Source organism: Candoia aspera, chromosome 1 (assembly GCF_035149785.1).
Source record: "Candoia aspera isolate rCanAsp1 chromosome 1, rCanAsp1.hap2, whole genome shotgun sequence".
In the NCBI taxonomy this organism is placed as follows: Eukaryota; Metazoa; Chordata; class Lepidosauria; order Squamata; family Boidae; genus Candoia; species Candoia aspera.
The window spans coordinates 60,770,396-60,793,412 of record NC_086153.1 but is presented as its reverse complement, the minus strand read 5'-3'; the positions used below and the strand labels follow the sequence as shown (position 1 = coordinate 60,793,412).

At 35.8% G+C, this 23,017-nt stretch overlaps 1 protein-coding gene across 3 annotated transcripts in view; it reads right to left on the bottom strand.

The window, feature by feature from the left end:
• Nucleotides 1-23,017, bottom strand: part of BTBD9 (BTB domain containing 9) — a 182,212-nt gene that overhangs the window by 144,169 nt on the left and 15,026 nt on the right. For all 3 annotated transcript variants that reach the window (XM_063304850.1, XM_063304859.1, XM_063304840.1), the window contains exons 2-6: nt 22,123-22,334; nt 20,530-20,893; nt 17,163-17,427; nt 15,982-16,201; nt 13,997-14,116 (exon numbers count right to left, since the gene is read on the bottom strand). In XM_063304850.1, coding sequence (XP_063160920.1) covers nt 13,997-14,116; nt 15,982-16,201; nt 17,163-17,427; nt 20,530-20,893; nt 22,123-22,307 — 1,154 coding nt within the window. In that variant the 5' untranslated portion in view covers nt 22,308-22,334. The remainder of the gene's footprint in view (nt 1-13,996; nt 14,117-15,981; nt 16,202-17,162; nt 17,428-20,529; nt 20,894-22,122; nt 22,335-23,017) is intronic.

Sequence of the window (23,017 nt, the reverse complement as noted above, 5' to 3'; positions counted from 1 at the left end):
GATCAGACTAAAGAGATTAGGGAAGACCCACAGATCAGCTAGATATGAGCTCACTAATATTCCTAAGGAATATGCAGTGGAGGTGAAGAATCGATTTAAGGGACTGGACTTAGTAGATAGGGTCCCGGAAGAACTATGGACAGAAGTTCGCAACATTGTTCAGGAGGCGGCAACAAAATACATCCCAAAGAAAGAGAAAACCAAGAAGGCAAAATGGCTGTCTGCTGAGACACTAGAAGTAGCCCAAGAAAGAAGGAAAGCAAAAGGCAACCGTGATAGGGGGAGATATGCCCAATTAAATGCAAAATTCCAGAGGTTAGCCAGCAGAGATAAGGAATTATTTTTAAACAAGCAATGCGTGGAAGTGGAAGAAGACAATAGAATAGGAAGGACAAGAGACCTCTTCCAGAAAATTAGAAACATTGGAGGTAAATTCCAGGCCAAAATGGGTATGATCAAAAACAAAGATGGCAAGGACCTAACAGAAGAAGAAGAGATCAAGAAAAGGTGGCAAGAATATACAGAAGACCTGTATAGGATGGATAACAATATCGGGCATAGCTTTGACGGTGTGGTCAGTGAGCTAGAGCCAGACATCCTGAAGAGTGAGGTTGAATGGGCCTTAAGAAGCATTGCTGATAACAAGGCAGCAGGAGACGACGGCATCCCAGCTGAACTGTTCAAAATCTTGCGAGATGATGCTGTCAAGGTAATGCATGCTATATGCCACCAAATTTGGAAAACACAAGAATGGCCATCAGACTGGGAAAAAATCAACTTATATTCCCATACCAAAAAAGGGAAACACTAAAGAATGTTCAAACTATTGAACAGTGGCACTCATTTCACATGCCAGTAAGGTAATGCTCAAAATCCTGCAAGGTAGACTTCAGCAATTCATGGAGTGAGAATTGCCAGATGGACAAGCTGGGTTTAGAAAAGGCAGAGGAACTAGGGACCAAATTGGCAATATCTGCTGGATAATGGAAAAAGCCAGGGAGTTTCAGAAAAACATCTATTTCTGTTTTACTGACTATTCTAAAGCCTTTGACTGTGTGGACCATAACAAATTGTGGCAAGTTCTTAGTGGTATGGGGATACCAAGTCATCTTGTCTGCCTCCTGAAGAATCTGTATAACGACCAAGTAGCAACAGGAAGAACAGACCACGGAACAACGGACTGGTTTAAGATTGGGAAAGGAGTATGGCGGGGCTGTATACTCTCACCCTACCTATTCAACTTGTACGCAGAACACATTCATGCGACATGCTGGGCTTGAGGAATCCAAGGCTGGAGTTAAAATTGCTGGAAGAAACATTAATAATCTCAGATATGCAGATGATACCACTTGATGGCTGAAAGCAAAGAGGAACTGAGGAGCTTTATAGTGAAGGTGAAAGAAGAAAGTGCAAAAGCTGGCTTGCAGCTCAACCTCAAAAAAACCAAGATTACGGCAACCAGCTTGATTGATAAATGGCAAATAGAGGGAGAAAATGTAGAGGCAGTGAAAGACTTTGTATTTCTAGGTGCAAAGATTACTGCAGGTGCTGACTGCAGTCAGGAAATCAGAAGACGCTTAATCCTTGGGAGAAGAGCAATGAGAAATCTCGATAAAATAGTTAAGAGCAGAGACATCACACTGACAACAAAGATCCACATAGTTAAAGCAATGGTGTTCCCCGTAGTAACATATGGCTGCGAGAGCTGGACCATAAGGAAGGCTGAGAGAAGGAAGATCGATGCTTTTGAACTGTGGTGTTGGAGGAAAGTTCTGAGAGTGCCTTGGACTGCAAGAAGATCAAACCAATCCGTACTCCAGGAAATACAGCCAGACTGCTCACTTGAGGGAATGATATTAAATGCAAAACTGAAATACTTTGGCCACATCATGAGAAGCCAGGACACCCTGGAGAAGATGCTGATGCTAGGGAGAGTGGAAGGCAAAAGGAAGAGGGGCCGACCAAAGGCAAGATGGATGGATGATATTCTAGAGGTGACGGACCCGTCCCTGGGGGAGCTGGGGGTGTTGACGACCGACAGGAAGCTCTGGCGTGGGCTGGTCCATGAAGTCACGAAGAGTCGGAAGCGACTAAACGAATAAACAACAAGTGATATGTTGAAAAATGGAATTGAAACGAATGCTACAAATAGTAACATTTTCTATAAGAATGTTGAAAAACGATGAAGTGACAAGTTTAGGTGGTGAAGCTGGAGAAATATTAAATATGGATGTATAGATTAACTGTGTGATGTATTTGATATGTGCATGAACACTGCATATTTGGCTGATAAGAAGAATATATGTGAAGAGAAAATTAGCAGGAATGAATGCAAAATCTACAGGAGGATTAGTTTATTAAGTGTACCTGGGAACATGTTTATCATAATTGTGATTACAAGGATACAAAGGGTGGATGTGCAGTGTGACTTTGAATCAGTTACTTTCTCTTAGCCCAACTTAACTCAAAGGGTTGTTGTTGTGGGGAAAATTGGAGGCAGGAGTATGTTTGCTGCCTTGAGTTATAAAAAATAGGAAGAAGAAGAAGAAGAAGAAGAAGAAGAAGAAGAAGAAGAAGAAGAAGAAGAAGAAGAAGAAGAAGAAGAAGAAGAAGGAGGAGGAGGAGGAGGAGGAGGAGGAGGAGGAGGAGTCATCAGGAGCAGATTTTTGTTCTTTAGCAGGTAACTGAGAAATGTATGAATATGACAAAGTTTGCTGCACATTTACTGAAGCAAAGTATAAGATAAAGTGAAAAGGTCTGAATTATGAAATGTTTGCACAAATATGGAGTTAAAGATTTGTCTCTGAATGTTATAATAGCAGTATATGATGGAAATAAAGCTTATGAGAGAATAAACTGAATGCTTAGCGAATGGTTCAATATGGAGCAAAGAGTAAGACAAAGATTTCTCCATGGTTGTTTAATGTATTTATGAATAAATGTATAAGGAATGCTTCTGATGTTGGATGGGGAAGTAAATGTGTGTGCACTTTTGTGGCCATGTTGTTAGCCAAGAACCTGGGGGATGTGTAGTGAATAGCAGACTGTATCATGCATGGAGGAGCATGGACTTTAAAACTATTGTATTGAAGACCAAGGTAGTGGTCTTAGGCATGGATAATGGAGTGAATTTTTATAGATAATTTGTGTTTCTTCACAGAATGTTTCGCTAAAGATAGAAGCAAAAATGTTTGTATGTAAGATGTTTTTGCTGACTCCATGATAGGGAAGTGAAAGCTGTATGTCAGGAGAAACATAAGAAACAAGCTCCTTGTAGCAATTCACAACCAAGGAAATAGGATTCTCACAAATTCTGGCTGGGTAGGTATACTGGAAGGAAAAAAGGAGTTAGGTTACAGAATCTTGGAAACATACCCCTTGTCACTACTTATCAGTCAGTACATTAAAACAGGGCCTCCCTGTTGTGTTTGATCCTCTTTCTACTTGAGTCTTTATTCAATGGGGAGGGAGTTAATCACTTATTTGATGTAATAAAAATGTCCATCTCTTTTTGTTTATTAATGTTTCTTTTTCAAATTCAGACACTTCCAACATAATAACATAAAGCTGAATGGGTTACTTAAGTGTGTGTAACAAAACCAGAAGAGAGAGTCAAGAATGAATGGGTGCTTCATTAATGTGGACTGAATGCAAAGGGAATGACTAATGCAAAAGAGAGATGCTGAGGTGGTTTAGTCATAGAGAGGGAATAAAAAGGAGGACTGACTTGCAAAACAAAGATATGAACAAAGAATGAATGGGTTGAAAAAAGGCATGGCTGGATGGGGTTGGATACAATTTTAAAGAAAAAGGCAGTGTACAAAACGGATTATCAATATGTTGGGAACAATAATGGTTTCAGAGTGATAGAAAAGTATGGTGAATAGAATAAGTTAGCCATGGCAATGTTTTTTTTCCCTTCCTTCGCCCATGTCTTTAATGTCTTTGGCTTATTATTTCTTACTCCTTTTTTACACTCAGCAAAAATTTGCTTAACTTAGAATTATATTATGCATGTGGTTGTGTGGGTGTGCATACACGTAGTTGCAAACTACTTACTTACTTACTTAGTTATTTATTCCATATAAGAATTTTATTAAGTTTCAAGCAAAAATAAAAGCTACAGAAAAACAAAAGCTACAAAGAAAAGAGAAAAAACTAAAAAACTGTAGAAACACAAGAGAATTTTTTTCAAAATTACAAAAAGAGGTGACTTCCAAATTTTAACAGCAAGGATATACAAAAATCTTCCATAATCAACCCCTTATCCTATATTAAACCAAAATCACATTATTTCTTAAATCATTCCATTGGCACATTATAAAAATCACTAAATACAGTTACTCCCTCCCCTTATATTAAAAGAAAAAAATATATATATAAACCTCCTAATCAACCCCCACCAAAGATAACATTCATTTAATTATTTCCTTCCTACTACTAGTCTATACATTCCCGTCTACTAAGATCAAACTAAAAAACATATAAATTGTCTGCCATTGTACTTGATAAGACAACAGTTTTAATAATCTTAATCATATTAAACCCAAAACCATCCAGATAGACATTTATTATTTTTATTATACCTTAATAATCTTAATTCAAATTGTAAAAGATAAATGAAATCAGCCAAACCCTAAAAGCAATCCAGATAAATATTCTTAAACCCTTATCCCACTTCAAAATAAACCAAAGCATTTACATATCACTATGTGCACAGAGCTTTTTTCTTAAAAAAAAATCAAACAGCCCAGAGGCTTCCGGTGGGAATGTGGCAGACTGAGCAGCTTTGCCCATGAGCTCCGCAGGCAGGACTGGCATCGTGGCAGTTTTTCCAGGCACAGGCTGGTTTCTCCTGTAGCCCAGAACACTTTTCCAGATCAAGGAAAACGCTTGGAGTTGACTCACTCATCCTCCAGCTGGCAAGCTGCAGCCAGGAGATCATGGACAGCATGCACGATTGACTGGTAGGGCTTTGCCGGGAGGCTGGGATTTCACCATTTCCGAGCCATGCTACAGCCCTTAAAGGGACAGTAGGTCTAGCACCCCATTTCTTAAACACCCAATTTATTGGGGTTTTTTTTAAAGTTTTTGTACCTCAAAAGAGGCTTTATACAGAAAGAAGCAGCTTGGTGTTTATCGTTATTTCTGGATTTAATTTTTAAATGTTTAAGTTTTGGCTCGTTTTCCCACTTTAAGGCTAAGGAGAACTGAAAATAAATAATTGCCTTCCTGTTATAATGTTTGTATTGAATTTGAAGGACTGAATATCTCCCTGCACCTTGGATTTGTCCTTCTGAATCATCAGCTTTCTGTTCAATTTCTTTTGGACCTGTTAGCATACTTTCTCTTGACAATTTCATTTGGAAGTGTTTTATTAACTCATTAACTCCTATTTGTGAGAGTCAAGTATCTAGGGGTGCCATAATCTACTGCCTGAAACATGGAAGATTTCAAAGAGGACTTTTCAGAGTCCTGTTATGAGCCTGAGCAGTCCTTAAGAGAGATCTTTTTGGAGTGCTGTCAACCTATTCTGTAGACTATTTGAGATTTTGGGGAAGAAATTATTTCTAAGTTGTGTCATCTGGCTGAAGATGTTATGGAGGCAGATGAAGATTTTGATAAGGACAGAGACAGCAAGACTGAAGTGACGGGGTTAAAGTGACAGCCTGAGGTGCAGATTATAAGGGGAGCTTTTCTGAGGGATTGTTATGGCTTTCTGGGAGATTATTATGGGAGAGAAGAGAATCTGCTTTGTGGGAGTTCTTTTGTAGAGAATTTTGAGTTTTTAAGGCGGGCAGTTGGGCTGTTTGATTTTTGCAAGAAAAATTTTGCTGAGAAGTCTGAGTTTTTAAGGGGGACAGTTGGGCTGTTTGATTTTTGCAAGAAAAATGCCTTGGGTGTAACAGGAAGATATGTAAATGCTTTGGCATACTTTGAGGTGGGGTAAAATTAAGAATGTGTAATTGGATTGATAATGAGGCAATTACAATTTCATTTCTCTTTAATAATTTAGACTAAGACTTATGGTTTTTTTAAGCTTTGTGTGATTTGTAAGACTTATAAGGTATTCATAAGGTATAATAATAGTTGCTTGGTTTTTTAGGTTTAATAGGATTAAGATTGCTGTAGTATTATTTAATTATAAAAGTAGACAATTTAGATGTTTTTATAATTTGATTTTTATTATAGTGGACAGAAGTATATAGAATAGTGGTGGGAAGAAAACAATTAAATGTTTCATGGGGGAGGGAAGTTGATTTAGAAATGTATATATTTATGAAAAAAATAATATATTTATATTATATATAATAATATATATTAAAATAATATAATATATAATATTATATAAGGGGAAGGAGCAATTGCATTAGTGATTTGTATATGTTTTAATGGAAGGATTTATAGAAATAATGTGATCTTGATTTGATAAAGAGTAAGGGATTGAGTAAGGAAATTGTTGTATATTCTTCCTGTTGAAAGTCAGAAGTCACCTTTCTATGTAATCTTCAAAATTCTTTTTTCTTGTGTTTTGCACTTCTTTAGTTTTTTTTTTTTTAGTTTTTAGTTTTTTTGCAGTTTTTATCTTTGTTTTAAACTCAATAAAATTTTATTTAAAAAATTGAACAGCCCAACTGCCCCCTCAAAAACTTTGACTTCTTTTCAGGAGACCATAATAACCCCTTCTTTTCCATGGCATTCCATCAGAAGATCAATTTCACTTATGGCTTGCAACTCAATCTCTCCCTTAAATTTCTCCAAATCGGCTATCTGATCTTCATCCAGCATTTCAACAGAAGTCCCGATCTCACTCTTAGAAGAAACATTTCTGTCGCTGTTAAATTCCTCAGTTTCCTCCACAACATACCCAACCAGATGACACATTTTATACCTCGTATTTTCTACAATGTCCTGAACGCCTTGCATAAAAACTTGGTAGGAATCAGAAAGAATTTGTTTAAAATCTCAGTGGAAGTCAGAGAAGGTCTCTTTAAAATCCTCCATGTCTCATGCAGTAGACTATGGTGCCCGCTAGGAGCTTAACCAGCGAAAAGTCAAAGATATGAAAGAGTTCTGGAATGTGTTCACACAAGTGAGAGTGAGATATGCAGACAGTTCCCCAGGGAAAGTAGAAGCAGAAAACTGAAAGTTCAAAACAGCCGATTCAGCGTGTAGGAAAATGCTAGTAATTTCAAATTTAGTACAAAAATAATAACAGGGAGACAGTTATTTACTCTCAATCCTCCAAAAACAAAGTCCAAAACTTAAAAAGAATTTTTAAAAAAAACTGATCCCAAAAATAACGATAAGTACCAAGAGAACCCGCTTCTCCTTGCTGCAGAAAGCCTCTCTTAGGGTACATGTACTTAAATATAAATTGGGTGATTTAGAAATGAGGTGGCTGATCTTAGTGTCCCTTTAAGGCTACAGCACAACTTTGTAATGGTGATGTCCCAGACTCCTGGCTAGCTCTTACCAGTCAAACGCAAACACTGTTTGCGATCTTCTGGCTGCAAGCAGGCATCTGGAAGACAGATGGGGTGATTCCAGGTGTTTTCCTTTTACCGGAAAGACAATCCTGGGCTTCAGGGAAAAACCTGCCTGAGCCTGAAAAAACTGTTGCGTTGTCAGTTCTGCATGCTGATCCCGTGGACACAGCTGTTCAGTCTGCCATGCCCCACCGGAAGTCACAAACTACTTATTGAATTTGTCTACGTAACAGTCTTTCCTGTCTAACCAGACTTTCTGTAAAAAAAAAAAAAATTACCAGGGATTCACATTAAAGTACATTATATGAAGACTTTCTCCAAAATATCTCTACCTCATCTGGTCCTTTATTTCCATTCATTTCTTGTTTCTAAGGCCAATATGATATTTTACAAGGCTAGTAAATAAAGGCTTCAAGCTAAAATACATACAGACTAAAGATATGAAAGCCAATTTGGCATAGTGGCTAAGGTGCTGGCCTAGAAACCAGGAGGCTGAGTTCTAGGCCTGCCTTAGGCATGAAAGCCAGCTGGGTGACTTTGGGCCAGTTACTTTCTCTCAGCCCAACCCACCTCACAGGGTTTTTATTGTGGGAAAAATAGGAGGCAGGAATATTAGGTATGTTCTCTGCCTTGAGATAGATATATAGAGAGAAAGATAAAAGGCAGGATAATAATAATAAAGAATTACACAAATTTCTAAGGCATATCTCCAAAAATAGCAAAGAGAAAATTAGATGATTAAGTGATATTTTAGTGACACCATGTGGCTACATGCCAATTTGCTATCTGCTGAACTGAACTGCTTGTCATTTTATGGGATAGATGAAACTTCATAAAAAGACAATAAGAAATAATTCAGCAAGAAAATAGAGATCTGGCTGATTTACACTTTAAGAAGCACAACTATTAACTCCATAATCAAACCTAATATAGTGGATTAGAGAAGGAAGTTTGTCCAAATTTGTTTATTTTCCTGTATCTGTCACATTGAAGGTAGATATTGGTCACCAACTTAGCACTTATATCTAAACATAACTACTAGGTTTAAAACTTATCCTGAAGGATGTAAATAATTAACACCTGAGATTTGTCTAACATCTAAATTAACTCACTTCTCTATGCCAGTAATTTCTCTCATTTTACACAGAAAAAAAAATAGTATTACTGTTGATACTATTACTACAGCTATTTTACTTTTAGATCACTAAGTGTTTTTCTCTCCCTCCCAATTCTAACAAGAAAATTACTTTTCCATTTGGCTATGAGATTGATTTACTGTTTTATGAGTGACAGGCAAAATTCCTTTTTTGCTACAAGGCAAACAGAAAATATAAGAGTGCTTTTAAAAAGACTATAGCATTTAATCAAAATAATAATAAGATTTAGGAGGAGAAACATGAAGCCACAATTATGGCAGGGTTCATACTTCACATTAAGCTATAACCCACTGTTCATAAACTACACTGCTGACTTCATGCAACTCAATTTTAAAAAAAAATGTTAGGCTCCCAAGCAGTCTGAATTGTGAATACAACAGTCAGAGTCATCCTGTAAAATGAAGGATTATTAAAAAACAACAACAGGACCTTGCTACTTTAAATATAAAAATGGTCCAATTTATTACCTAACTCTAGCATTCAGTTTAAAACAGCATCAATGAGAATGTTTTAGTGACTCCTTAAGAATAAACCCTATATTTGCCCAAAGTTCCTTCTGCATAAGTAATTTCTATAAACCAAACGAACACAATTGCCCATAATAGGCTCTTGTGATTCATGCTGAAAGAAATCCATAAGCTAAAAACGTAAGAAAAATAGTTCCTGCTGTTGCTCCACAAATGTTTGCTAAGTGCTATTTAAGAGGATTTTTCCTCCAATAATTTAACTTTAAAATTGCACAGATTTACTGTGACCATCATAACTGAATTACTGTTTCTGTCTAATCTCCCTTTTATATGTGTATAGAGGGGAGAGAGTTAAGATTAAATTCAATCTTAAATTCTGGTTCTTCCAAATAAGTAAAGCATCATTTATTAGCTCTCATGTTTTCATTTGCATAAGCAGAAGAGTATCTGTAGATTGAATTTCACTTTTCTCAGAGAACACTAGAGCAAAGCATAGCAGTCCCTTCTATAAGCTTGTCCTGTGCAAGGGCACTTGGAGAAAAAAACAAAACAAGTGACTGCTAGCAAGTGACAAACACATATACAACCATAAGCAAATGGCTTGGTCTATTCCATGCCTCGGCTAAATACCCTTTATAGAATATAACAACAGAATTAATAGTTCAGAAAACTAATTTAGATTTTTCAGAATGCTATTGAAAACCAATTTTGGGCTGTAGTAGTGGCTAAAATATATTGCAAATAATGCAGCAAATGACTGATCAGGCAGATTAAATCAGTCTGTGTTTATTGTAAATGTTCTAGAATTCATTTAAAAATTAATAAATTAACTATAATTATTTATCTATTATGTGGAACAATATCTTGTAGAATTTCTTTAGGGTCCCAATGATATTTTATTATTAGAAGCCCAGGTCCAGAAATTAGGAAAAGAAAAATTATTAAGAGCACAGAACAAATGCCTAAAGCAAAGAAAATTCAATGAAACAAAGGACAAGCAATAGTTCTTTCTTTGTTTCCAAGACACTATGGGATTGAACTAGTTTGTTCCACTATCATGAATACTGAGATTACTTTTATCTGAATGTCTCTTAATATATATGGCTCATATTTACATACAAATTAAGATGCTATATTTAAAGAGAATTTAATACAATCTTGTATTTAACTTCTCACCTAGCATCATGAACTCCAAGCAGACAAGTGCATTCCATCAAGTAAGAATAAGCAGACTGAGAGAAGCAACAGATCAATCTATTTTTATCTATTTCAGTGAGCATTTTTACTAACCTACACCATTAGCCTCTTAATAGGGTTATAAATAATTTTCCAGCTAAGTAATATTTACAGGGTTATTTTCTAGTCCATTTGATTACAAATAGTTTTTTAATGTCCTTTAACAATCAGTATTGCCAGTACTACAAAAATAATATTTCCCAATATCAAATATAGTTTTCCTGCACTTAGAAGAACGAACAGATATAAATGAGCATAGATAGCTTACAATTCCCTTCCTATTCTATCCTTCCATTTTCCTTTATTCCCTCTAAGCCATCCTAACATTCTTTTGCATAGCTTGTATCACAGAAGTCTTCATTTATTCCAAAGCAGCAGCTATGGGTGGAATGAAAGGTCCTTGTGTAAACAAAAAGTGCATCTATATGTGGATCTGGGGAAGACATTTCCCTATGAAATAATCCCCCTTCCCTTTTGTAATAATGTTGTGATCTTTCTTCTTCCTTATTTTCCAAACTGCACTTGAAAGTGGGACTGTGAAACCACATATTCCAGCCACTCTCCCACTCATCCCAATGCCTGGATATCACCAGAAATCCACACATGGCTATTTAGGTCCAAGGACTAATCTTTTTAATTAACTTAATATATTCAGTTAGACCCAGCCTTTGTTTCCTATTCCTTCCCCATATTTTAAGTATCAAATGCCACAAAAAATATTCTCAAATATGAACAATCACATCCCAAATTCAGCTCAAGAAATACAGCATTCAACGCCCTTCTCCAAATCCCAGCTCCCACATCAATAACTGTCATACAGATCAGCTTCATGTCCTTATTATGTTGAGTATTCACTATCCCCACTCATAACATCTCATGACTTTTCTCCATTTCTTCCTGCTCCCGTTCCTAAAGTAGCAAAATACCAAACAGTATACAGTGAGACCTCATTTTAATGGACTAACTGGGGTGTGTGTGTAAGGGGTAGGTGTGTCCATTATTCATGAATGTCCATTTAATCAGAGAGTGTATCACTTGCCATGGTTTGCACAATATCATTACACAAATGATGGTATTTGCATAATGATGTCATTACATAATATTGTTAATCAATATGGAATTTTGCTCTGTTCCATATGAAGCTTGTTGTATTGAGATCTAGTAAACTGAGGTTTTTCACAGTAACTGATTTGGATTGGATTGTAACGTTGAAGACAAGAGACTGTGCAATGAAACAAATCTATGTATATCTCTTCTTCAAAGTCTGAAAAATAAGGAGAAGAGCTCATTGCTAACTACTTTTAAGCTACTGTACTGGATGCTTGTCACTTTTGAATTTATTGTAATATTTAATTAATAAGAAACAAAATGTAATAATTAATTACAATATTTTACAAGATGTTTCTAAAACTACTTTTATTAACTTTCAGGGTACCAGCAGCCTGAACTACTTTGTTCATGAGAGTTTCAAAGGAAAGAGCTTGAAAATAAATCCCTATATATGCTATTACTTCTGGAATCATTCATTTAAACTATCCTGTAAAATTTTTAATTTTTGCTACTTGGCTACACCTAATTTTTCCAGCTGAATATTATGGAAAGCTACAAAATAAGTTATTTATACTACCAAAAGAAGAATGCAATGCAATCAGTGCCAAGATGACAGGGGGTAGGGGTGAGAGCAAAACAGTATCATATAATTTGTATTGTATTGTACTATTGTTCAATCAGAGACCAGCATACATTGTTACTGGCCAAACACAATTTAAAGTGCAGAATAAGGAAAATGAAATATCTTTACAGAGAAAAAAAATAAATGATGGAAATGAAATTGTGTTTGATTCCTTTCCAAGACCTAACACTGAAATGCGAAATGAAGATCATCTCTGAAAAGGCAAAGACACAAGATCAGGTAGCTAACATATGATGGATAATGGAGAAAGCCTGGGAAGGAAGTTTACCTTTTTTTCACTGATTACAAGAACTCTGCCTGATTATGCCAGAATATGCAACATATTAAGGCTAATGGAAGGGCCAGGGCATCTTATTCTTTTGAGGAATCTTTGCAATGGAAAAAAAAAAATGGTAAAAACTGCATTTAGAGAAACTAAATGGTTCAAAATCGAGAAGTTAGTGGGGTGCTGCTTATTCTCCCCACAGTAAGAATGGCAACCTTGAAAGAAATGACACTTGGAATCAAAAATTCAGGTTGAAACAGCAACTATTTAAGATATGCAGATGACACTACTTTGCTAGATAAAAATAATAAAAACTTAGAAGAGCTCATTACTGTAATGAGTCTGTCATACCAAATAAAAATCAATAAATAAAAAGTAAAAAGTAAAACTGGAAAGTAAAAAATCCAAGTTAATGGTAAATATTAGGAAGCCAAATGTTATGTCCCCCTGCATTCTTCGTGATCTTAGTGAACTTACACAAGCATTCTTAGTGAATTTACTTCATCATTAGTAAACTGATGATGAATTCAAGCAATAGAGTTTGATTTTCTTAAGTTGGAGAATAAAATGGACCAAATGTTAGGGACACAAGAAGGAGATTAATACTACTAAGGAAGGCAATGACAAACCTAGACATGATCAGGAAGGATAAGAACGTTTCACTGGCAACAAAGATTAGTTAAAGCAATGGACTTTCAGTAACAACAACAAAACAGTGCAATTTCACTTCCTTGAATGTGGCTATGTTTTTTTATACTATCTGTAAAACTGGACACACCGCTTGCCCTGATGACCTATTCAAATAAAGTGATAATTTTATGTTGTTTTATTTGAAAAAGAAACCATTTAATTATTTTAATTACAGTATTTTGACTCACAAGATTCTAGTCAGTGAATGTAGTAAAATCCAGTATGCTATTATTATGCTATGCATGTTCTAAACCTTGTCCCTCACTTATTTCTCCAGTGTTTTTCTAAAAATTATTGCTTTTTGAATCTTAGATAGTAGGGAACAAATTATGAAATAAGTAAGTTTTACTACATTATTGTCTCTTTTTTTTTCAGCATTAACATTCACCTACTTGCTACTCCTAAACACATAAAATGTCCCTTGGAGTTTAGCAACTGCAGTGCAATTTGTAACCAAAATTAAACATACTGTACAGCAAATTCAGCAATTATTATTGGAATAACTATTCTAATGTTATACTCCAGGCATACCTTAATAAGCAAACCAGGTTTTGCATAATATATTCAATTAAGTAACAAAGTGTTTCCATATCCATTAAAAAGTACTGCAGATATTTTAACACTCCCTGCCCCAAAGAGAGAGAGAGAAATCATTTTTTTCCTTTACTTCAAAAACTTCCAAAAGTTACATCTCTACTAATTACCACAATGCTATTGTATTTTTTCGGATACAGAACTGGAAGATAATAGATGAAAAATTATACACGCACATGCTTAAGAACTTATGGTCTGAAGAAAAAAAGATTAAAGATATTACTATGGGGTTTTTTTACACTATAGTTCATTATCGATGTTCATGCAACTATTCAACTGTTGGTTCACTTTATTCTAACACGTACTTGAGTAATTACTGTACCTAATTCTAATCAATTAAAGCAAAACAATTTAGTTCAACATTGTTATAGTATGGAATCAAATCAGTCACGTCACACACTGACCTGCAGACACGGGCAGGAAAATACAGTTTCTGCCAAGATCGACATAGATATTTGGAGTGATCAATTACACGAATCCAGTCTAGTTCATCCATGGATACCTCAATGTAATAGGAGTAAGACCTTTAAAGATCAAATAAATTTTAAAAAATAGCAGTTATCCATGTATCAATTTCACACAATGTTTTATACATCCTGGGGATGGCTATGTTACATTCAGTGTTAGACAAATGAATCTACATTTAGGCCAAGTGAGCTAACTTTGCTTCCTTCTGTTTCTGCAATTCCCCGCAAACCCAAAAATATGCTCAAAGATTCTATAATCATCCAGGGAATGCAGGGACGGAACAATCTGATCAACCCATCAATTTTATAAGGCAACATAAAGTTAAGTATACAACAAATCCACCTTTAATGGCAGTATAAAACATACTCATTTTTGCAGCTCCCAGTCATCACATTCTGACCAAAACAGAAATGCTAAATTGCTATTTTATAAGGGGAAAAAAGTGGCTGCAGTAAAATAAAACAATCTGCTTTCAGACAAATGCAAACATTTAACACATTTAAGATATAAAAGAAAGTATTTTGTGTTTTTTCACAGATTTAAATTTTAAACTTAACCAGAGCAGTTGTGCATAAAAAATCAACAGGAATCTGAGAAAATATTTAGTAGATCATGGACATCATTAAACAGCTTGAACATGTGGGTGTTATATCCTTTTTTCCATAATTTTTGTTTCGTATTTATTTTTTGTTACATTTTTACTCTAACTCACTTCATCAAAAGCATTTCCTTACTTTACAAATTATCTACTTAAAACATTTATATACCACCTATCTTCTAGTTCAGAGCATGTATAAAACTGCAAGTATAAAACTTTGTGTGTGTGTGTGTGCCTTTGTCAGCGTTGACTCCTAGTGACTGCCAGCATAGTTCCTGCAGTTTTCTTGGCAAGATTTTTCAGAAGTGATCTGCCATTCCCTGCTTTCCTAGGGCTGAGAGAGAGAATGACCTAAGGCAGGACTAGAACTCAGAATCTCCCAGTTTCTAACCTGGTGTCTTAACCGTTACACTAAACTGGCTCTCAGGGAATCATTAAAGGAGTAATAAAAATATTTAAAACAGTATTTTTATGAAAACAACAGTGAAATTAGGCATTTAAAGCACTCTTAAAGTGGAAAGTTTCAACCAACTTCTGGAACCTGAGTGATAAAAGAGGAAAGTCCAAGTCTGCTTATCAACTTCTAATGGGACAAAAAAATCTACTCTCTGAGAAATCCTTCACTGTCAATAGAACAGAAAGATTCATTAGATTAAAACAAACAAACAAACAATATAAAGCAGACTCTATTTGGTTACTAATAAACTGGTAAATTCAAAAGCTGGCACAAATGTGATTTGTTTACTACAGATAGGGACCCTATTTGGTACCTTAGGGTTATTTGGCAACCAACAGCCACACTGAATACATGATATCTTGTAGAAGGGCCCTGGTACCATTGGGGCAGGGTGGTGGGAAAAATAAAAGTTAAATCCCTAAAAATATAAAAGTACTGTCTTCCTTCCCAATCCCAACTTGTACCAAACATAATCAATTTTAAATATGTACCAGCATACACTTCCATCGTTATTAATGACATTTTTTAAATAAGTACTCCCACTTATTTTTACCATTTCTTTATCTTTCATTATTCTACTATGTTTTATCATTTTAATTATTTTATGCACTTGAGATCACTCCCATTCAGATAAGCTTTCTGTATGGACCACAACTGTGTTTCTTAGTGTCAGCTGGAGTTCTCAGTGTCTGAAGGCAAAAAAATGCTCATTCTCCAAAATCCATTTCATCTCCTGCATTCTAAGAAGGAAGCAGGAACAACAGAGCAAATTGATTTTGCAAAAGACAGTGCTGGCAAGCAAGGTTTACTAGAAATGGATCTTGTTAAGCCCAAGAGTGGAAAAACAAATAAGACTTAGAACCTACCTGCTATCTCGATCCCATAACAGTATTCGTATGTGATTGATTATTGACGGCTGACCCAATTTAATTTCAATACCAGAACGGCAGTCATCATCAATGGGATGTCGGGAAAATCCATGGTCTAGATCATAGTTCTGTGTGTCTCCATCTAATAAAGCAGATTTTAATTCTCCTTTAACCACTTGGGCTCCATATTTCATAGTGGCAATGTTCTCACCTGGTACTGGAAATAACAGGAATGAAAAGTTGTTTATTCTTTCTTTCTAGCACATTTCCAGTTGACTGGTAAGATCACCACCTCTACCCTGTGATTTTTGTCTGAACAATTAAAGAAGTGCAGTAAGTATTACTCAAGAAAGCAAATGAATAAGGTTATGACAACCCAAAGCCCCACTGATTTCCACTGGGGTTAGTGAAGACTAACTTCCACTGGATTTTGATCATAATGTTAAAAATCTAATATTTTGAATACAAATTATATTTATAAAATGCATAAAATGCTAATTCCTAAGAAATCAATATAATATGATTGATAATTAAAAACTACCTAGTGAATAAAAATGAAGTTTTTCAGACTCTTTGTAACATTACTGACACTTGAAAAGAAAGGAATATGGAAACAGAAAAACCCTAATAAAAGTTTACATCTATTTAATTTACTGAAATTCAGAATTAAAAAAATATTCAGGGTGGATTCATTGTTTGAATTTTTGCAGAAAAATGATGGCTGTATCCCAAAATTCCATAAACAGAAGATCATTCAAAGAACTAATATTTCCCTCTCCACTCATTTCCTTGTGGCCTTAAGAAGTCTTTCTGGAGTTTTTCTGAAGGGTATAAATTATATCATGGAAAGAAAACAAAACTGGTTCACAAAACATTCGCCTAATTTTGTGACACCATATGCCATGCAGGAGCACTCCCAACCCACTGAAGAATAGATTAATTGCAAGAACAGCCTTTCATTCACTCAACCTTTGAATACAAAGCAGTAAGAAGTGTTTTGCTATTTCACTGGTTTCCTGAGGACTAGATTGATTATGACCAGTCAGTAGGATGTACAATCAGTTATTAGAGGGTATATATTGCTGCTGGTTAACAGTTGCTTAGCAGGCCAACAACATTTTTAATTAAAAGGAAATGTATAAAACCTTCCTTTGCAAGTTCAAAATACTGAGGCTTACTTAACATGCCCCTGTAGTTGAGATCCATGTCCCGACTTTCAGATCGAACTTTAATGGCATCCAAAATAGCATCAGGAGATAGTAATCCCGAAGGTCTTACGACATTTAAAAGCTCCATCAAGCTCATCAATGGCAAGCGCACTGCCTTCATAATTTCAGCATGACTTTCCTTAGGATTGTGTTTACACCAATTCATCAATGCTTGAAAAATATCCTTCTCAGGAGCTGCAAATGAATCCCTCAGTACAATACTGAGAAGAGCTGGCTAAAAAGGAAAAAAAAATGGCTTTAATGTATGGTCGTTCAGTCAGCTCCAAGTAAAATTATATTAACTGAATTCTACAAGCTCTTCATTGTCAGCTATGTAAATTCTGTTTGCAATAAATATTTGATTACAAAACCAACATCTCACATAGCCACATAAACATTTTATCCTTCCTATATAAAGTGATATTAGCAACAGTTCTTTATTAACCATTTAGGAATGTGCAGCTAAAAGAGACAACCATTCATATATATGATATAAATCCTGTAGTTCAGTACAATCCCATTAACGAAATTATTAACTTAGAACAAAACCTTTTCCCTGCCCCACTATTAAAATTTACTTTTGCTTCGTCAAGGTGTTTTTATTGTGATGTGGGTTCTTTTTGGTTTTGTTTGTATTTATTGTTTTTGTTTTACATTGCCCAGAATCCTCTAGGATTGGGGCAGGCTCTAAGTGTGTATGTGTGTGTGTGTATTTTAATTATTTATTTATTTATATTTATATTTATATTTATATTTATATATATATATATATATATATATATATATATTGTTGTTTATTGGTTTAGTCACTTCCGACTCTTCATGACTTCATGGACCAGCCCACGCCAGAGCTTCCTGTCGGTCGTCAACACCCCCAGCTCCCCCAGGGACAAGTCCATCACCTCTAGAATATCATCCATCCATCTTGCCCTTGGTCGGCCCCTCTTCCTTTTGCCTTCCACTCTCCCTAGCATCAGCATCTTCTCCAGGGTGTCCTGGCTTCTCATGATGTGGCCAAAGTATTTCAGTTTTGCCTTTAATATCATTCCCTCAAGTGAGCAGTCTGGCTTTATTTCCTGGAGGATGGACTGGTTGGATCTTCTTGCAGTCCAAGGCACTCTCACAATTTTCCTCCAACACCACAGTTCAAAAGCATCGATCTTCCTTCTCTCAGCCTTCCTTATGGTCCAGCTCTCACAGCCATATGTTACTACGGGGAACACCATTGCTTTAACTATGCGGACTTTTGTTGTCAGTGTGATGTCTCTGCTCTTAACTATTTTATCGAGATTTGTCATTGCTCTTCTCCCAAGGATTAAGCGTCTTCTGATTTCCTGACTGCAGTCAGCATCTGCAGTAATCTTCGCAACTAGAAATACAAAGCCTTTCACTGCTTCTACATTTTCTCCCTCTATTTGCCAGTTATCAATCAAGCTGGTTGCCATAATCTTGGGTTTTTTGAGGTTGAGCTGCAAGCCAGCTTTGCACTTTCTTCTTTCACCTTCATCATAAGGCTCCTCAGTTCCTCTTCACTTTCAGCCATCAAAGTGGTATCATCTGCATATCTGAGATTGTTAATGTTTTTTCCAGTGATTTTAACTCCAGCCTTGGATTCCTCAAGCCCAGCATGTCGCATGATGTGTTCTGCGTACAAGTTGAATAGGTAGGGTGAAAGTATACAGCCCCGCCATACTCCTTTCCCAATCTTAAACCAGTCCGTTGTTCCGTGGTCTGTTCTTACTGTTGCTACTTGGTCGTTATACAGATTCTTCAGGAGGCAGACAAGATGACTTGGTATCCCCATACCACTAAGAACTTGCCACAATTTGTTGTGGTCCACACAGTCAAAGGCTTTAGAATAGTCAATAAAACAGAAATAGATGTTTTTCTGAAACTCCCTGGCTTTTTCCATTATCTAGAGGATATTGGCAATTTGGTCCCTAGTTCCTCTGCCTTTTCTAAACCCAGCTTGTGCATCTGGCAATTCTCGCTCCATGAATTGCTGAAGTCTACCTTGCAGGATCTTGAGCATTACCTTACTGGCATGTGAAATGAGTGCCACTGTTCGATAGTTTGAACATTCTTTAGTGTTTCCCTTTTTTGGTATGGGGATATAAGTTGATTCTTTCCAAACTGATGGCCATTCTTGTTTTTTCCAAATTTGCTGGCACATAGCATGCATTACCTTGACAGCATCATCTTGCAAGATTTTGAACAGTTCAGCTGGGATGCCGTTGTCTCCTGCTGCCTTGTTATTAGCAATGCTTCTGAAGGCCCATTCAACCTCACTCTTCAGGATGTCTGGCTCTAGCTCACTGACCACACCGTCAAAGCTATCCCCGATATTGTTATCCTTCCTATACAGGTCTTCTGTATATTCTTGCCACCTTTTCTTGATCTCTTCTTCTTCTGTTAGGTCCTTGCCATCTTTGTTTTTGATCATGCCCATTTTTGCCTGGAAAATGTATGTATGTATGTCCGTGCGTGTGTCTATATGTTTGTGTGTGTGTGTGTGTGTGTGTGTATGTATGTATGTATGTATATGTGTATATATATATATATATTCATTCATTCATTCTTAGCTGTTACAGAATTGTATGCAAGTACAGAAACATTAACCTCCTGAATACAGAGCCTTTTCAGGAACTATCTTCCTAGTCTCAACACATTTCAGAGATGAGGGGAAGGTTAAGAACTGAGGAATAATTGTAACTGAAAAATGGAACAATGGTCAGTCAAAGTAGAACACATTCCAGAAATGACTAATTATTGAAAAAGCTTATATAGGAAAAGCAAAATTATTATAGAATGCCATCTGGTTCACTGGAAGATGAACATTTTGATACTCCTCTGAACTGACTTTTGGAATTTTCTCAAAGAAGCACCACCAGAAGGGTTAGATATTCAATAAAATGGGGAAATTGGAATTTAGCCATACTTTGCCAACAACAGTGTAACTGGAAATTGTGTGGACTTCAACTCCCAGAATTCCCCAGCCAGCAATGGAGAATTATTTTTTATTATTTTTTATTTATTTTACTTCTACACCACCACAATCAAATTATTCTCAACAGTTTACAGGCTGTATAAACAAAAATTAAAACATCCATGGTGAGGTTAAAACTGATCAAAACAATCATAACAATGAGAACAATAATCACATCAGCCCCCACATAGAAACATTAGGATAGAAAAACAACAATAAAAGAGAATAAAACAATAAAGAATAATGCAATGAATTTCAAAATCTATATTCAAAAATTTCAATAATATTTTCCAAATATGTATACAAAAAGTGATTTTAAAAAAGCCCCTAAGGACTAAAATGTTGACATACCTTAGAAAGAGACAGAAAGCCTTCACTAGAGAGTACTTCTTGAGCATTTCTATCCATAAATATGAAGCACATACATGTCAGTTTAGGTAGTGAGTAGAGATTAGCAACATCGTAGGTCATGCAAACATTTTGAATGTTAAGAATGGTGCAAAGATATTCAGAGGTGGAATCCTCCAGTTCTGGAAACCCATATTTATGTGCTAAACTCAAGAAATCTAAGAGGACTTCTTCTTTCTCGTCTCTTAATGTGGCACGACCTGTATAAATATATTTCAGTAACATTGTAAAGGCCTCTGCGGTGGTATCATGGAGAGGGATTTCTGCTTCAGGCTGAGATTCACGCATTCCACCATACAATAATGCTCTGTTCAAATGTAGAGAAAGAATAAAAGTGTGAAAAATTTGCATTTGATAAAGAAGTCATACAAGCCCTAAAACAAAAAAGAATGAAATAACACAAATTCCAGAATTTCCACCACCAAGTGACATTTTTATAACTGTAAAATCATCACTGTTAGTTCTTAAGACAGAAATTATAGTCTTTTGTTCAGATATGAGCCTGTGACAGCTTATATCAAGCAGTTAAAATTTACTTGCAACTGATTCCTGGAAACAGCTATATAAAATGAAGAAAACAAATTGCTTTAACATACAGGTATCCAGCAGGTTTTGCATGAGAAATGAGAGACAAGGCAGTATTGAACATTGTGCTAGAGGAAGAGAATTTGCAGGATTTGACCTCTCTGTTCCCTCCTTCTCCGGAAGTCTTCCAAGAATGGTTATTCAAAGGACTGGAGGAGTTTCCTGAATAAAGTATGCAGTAGTATGGGAGGTTGAGAAAGAAAATAGAATTCCTTAGAAATGAGTAAAATTACCCACCACAGAAAATCCATTGGCTCTAGGTTTTGGGGTTAATTTCGGGAAGTCATTTTTACTGGATGCTGAAACCATTACTATTACATCTTCTTCAGAAACATTTGTATATGAAGTATAGATAAACATTATCTATACTTTATATACACATTTATCAATGATGTCTAGTATGTAGATATTATGGAAAATTATACATATTACAAGAAAAAAAATTAACTGATGCATTATAAACTATATACTCAAAAGAAAAATTTACCCTGAATAACAAGAACAAAAAGCTCTTGCAAAAAATAACAACTAAAACTAAAGAAAAAAAACCCATTAATGCCAAACTGCCTTCAGCTTTTCACACCATATCGCAACCAGAAACTCATTTTATGCGATTCTTGCAGTCACTGACCAAAAGGTAACATTGGAAATTTCATATCTTGCTTCATAGTACTAACTCCTGTTTTATAAAAGCAATTTTTGCTGGGGGCAATTGTGTGATCATTCTGAATTTTGATCCTCCTTAAATACAGCATATTAGTTTGAGATACTTATGTAATGAAGGTCAAGTGTGACAGTGCAAGGTACTTTTTTTTTTACAGTTAAAAAAAGGCATTGTTGGACAGATCGTTTGTTGTTTCTTAACATTGTCAGGTTGTTTCTTAATGGTTTTTTATTTTATCTTGCTTACCCAGAAGCTCAAAGTACTTCTGATAGAAAACTATACTGCACCTGAAATACTGGCACCTCGCAGCCAGAATCACTCTGTGTGCAGGAAAACGTTTCTTTTCCACTATAAAGGTGACGTCGCTGTATTCCTCCCCATTCATCAGAACACCAACATGATCAGACAGAATGTGAACGTGGTCTATTTCACCTACTGCTGTGTAAGGACGAAGTGGATGACTGTTGCTCATCTTGTAGAAGAAATGCTTATGCTACACCTAAAAAATACAGCATAAGAATACTGAAGATCACCATTATAAAAGTTAAATTGACTGTAATATAAATCTTAAGGTACCAGACTAGGACCCAGACTGAAGTCCACAATTCGCTAAGGAAGCTGACCGGGTGAGCTTAAGCCAGTCATTTTCTTACAGCTTAATCTATTTCACAGTGTTGTTGGGGGGAAAAAAACTGAGGGAATATATGTATGCAGAAGCTACCACCTTGAAGAAAAAAAAGCAGGGTGTTACTTAATTAATTTAATTTCGAGGCCGCCCTATTCCTTAGCAACACAGGGAGGCTTACAAATAAGAAAAGAAAGAAGCAACTCATACAGGAAAAAGCCCTAAACTAACTCAGTAACAATAAAACAAACAAACTTATAGGAACTCCACAATCACCCTATCCCAAGGTCTGGGGAAACAACCAAGTTTTCAATGGTTTTCTGAATGTAATCTCATAAATAACAGACATAAATAAAATGTAGCAATATTTTCATCAAATCATTGCTACAACTGTTATGTTGATAAAAGAAAACTCCTATTTAATGAATGCCTACAGCAAGCACAAGTACCTAGATGATCTTGACTTATCTCAAGTGTAGCCACAGACAACTCAGGCTGGGTTAAGACTTGGACTGGAAACCACCCATAAATTCCAGGGCTGTAAGCTAGATTTAAGA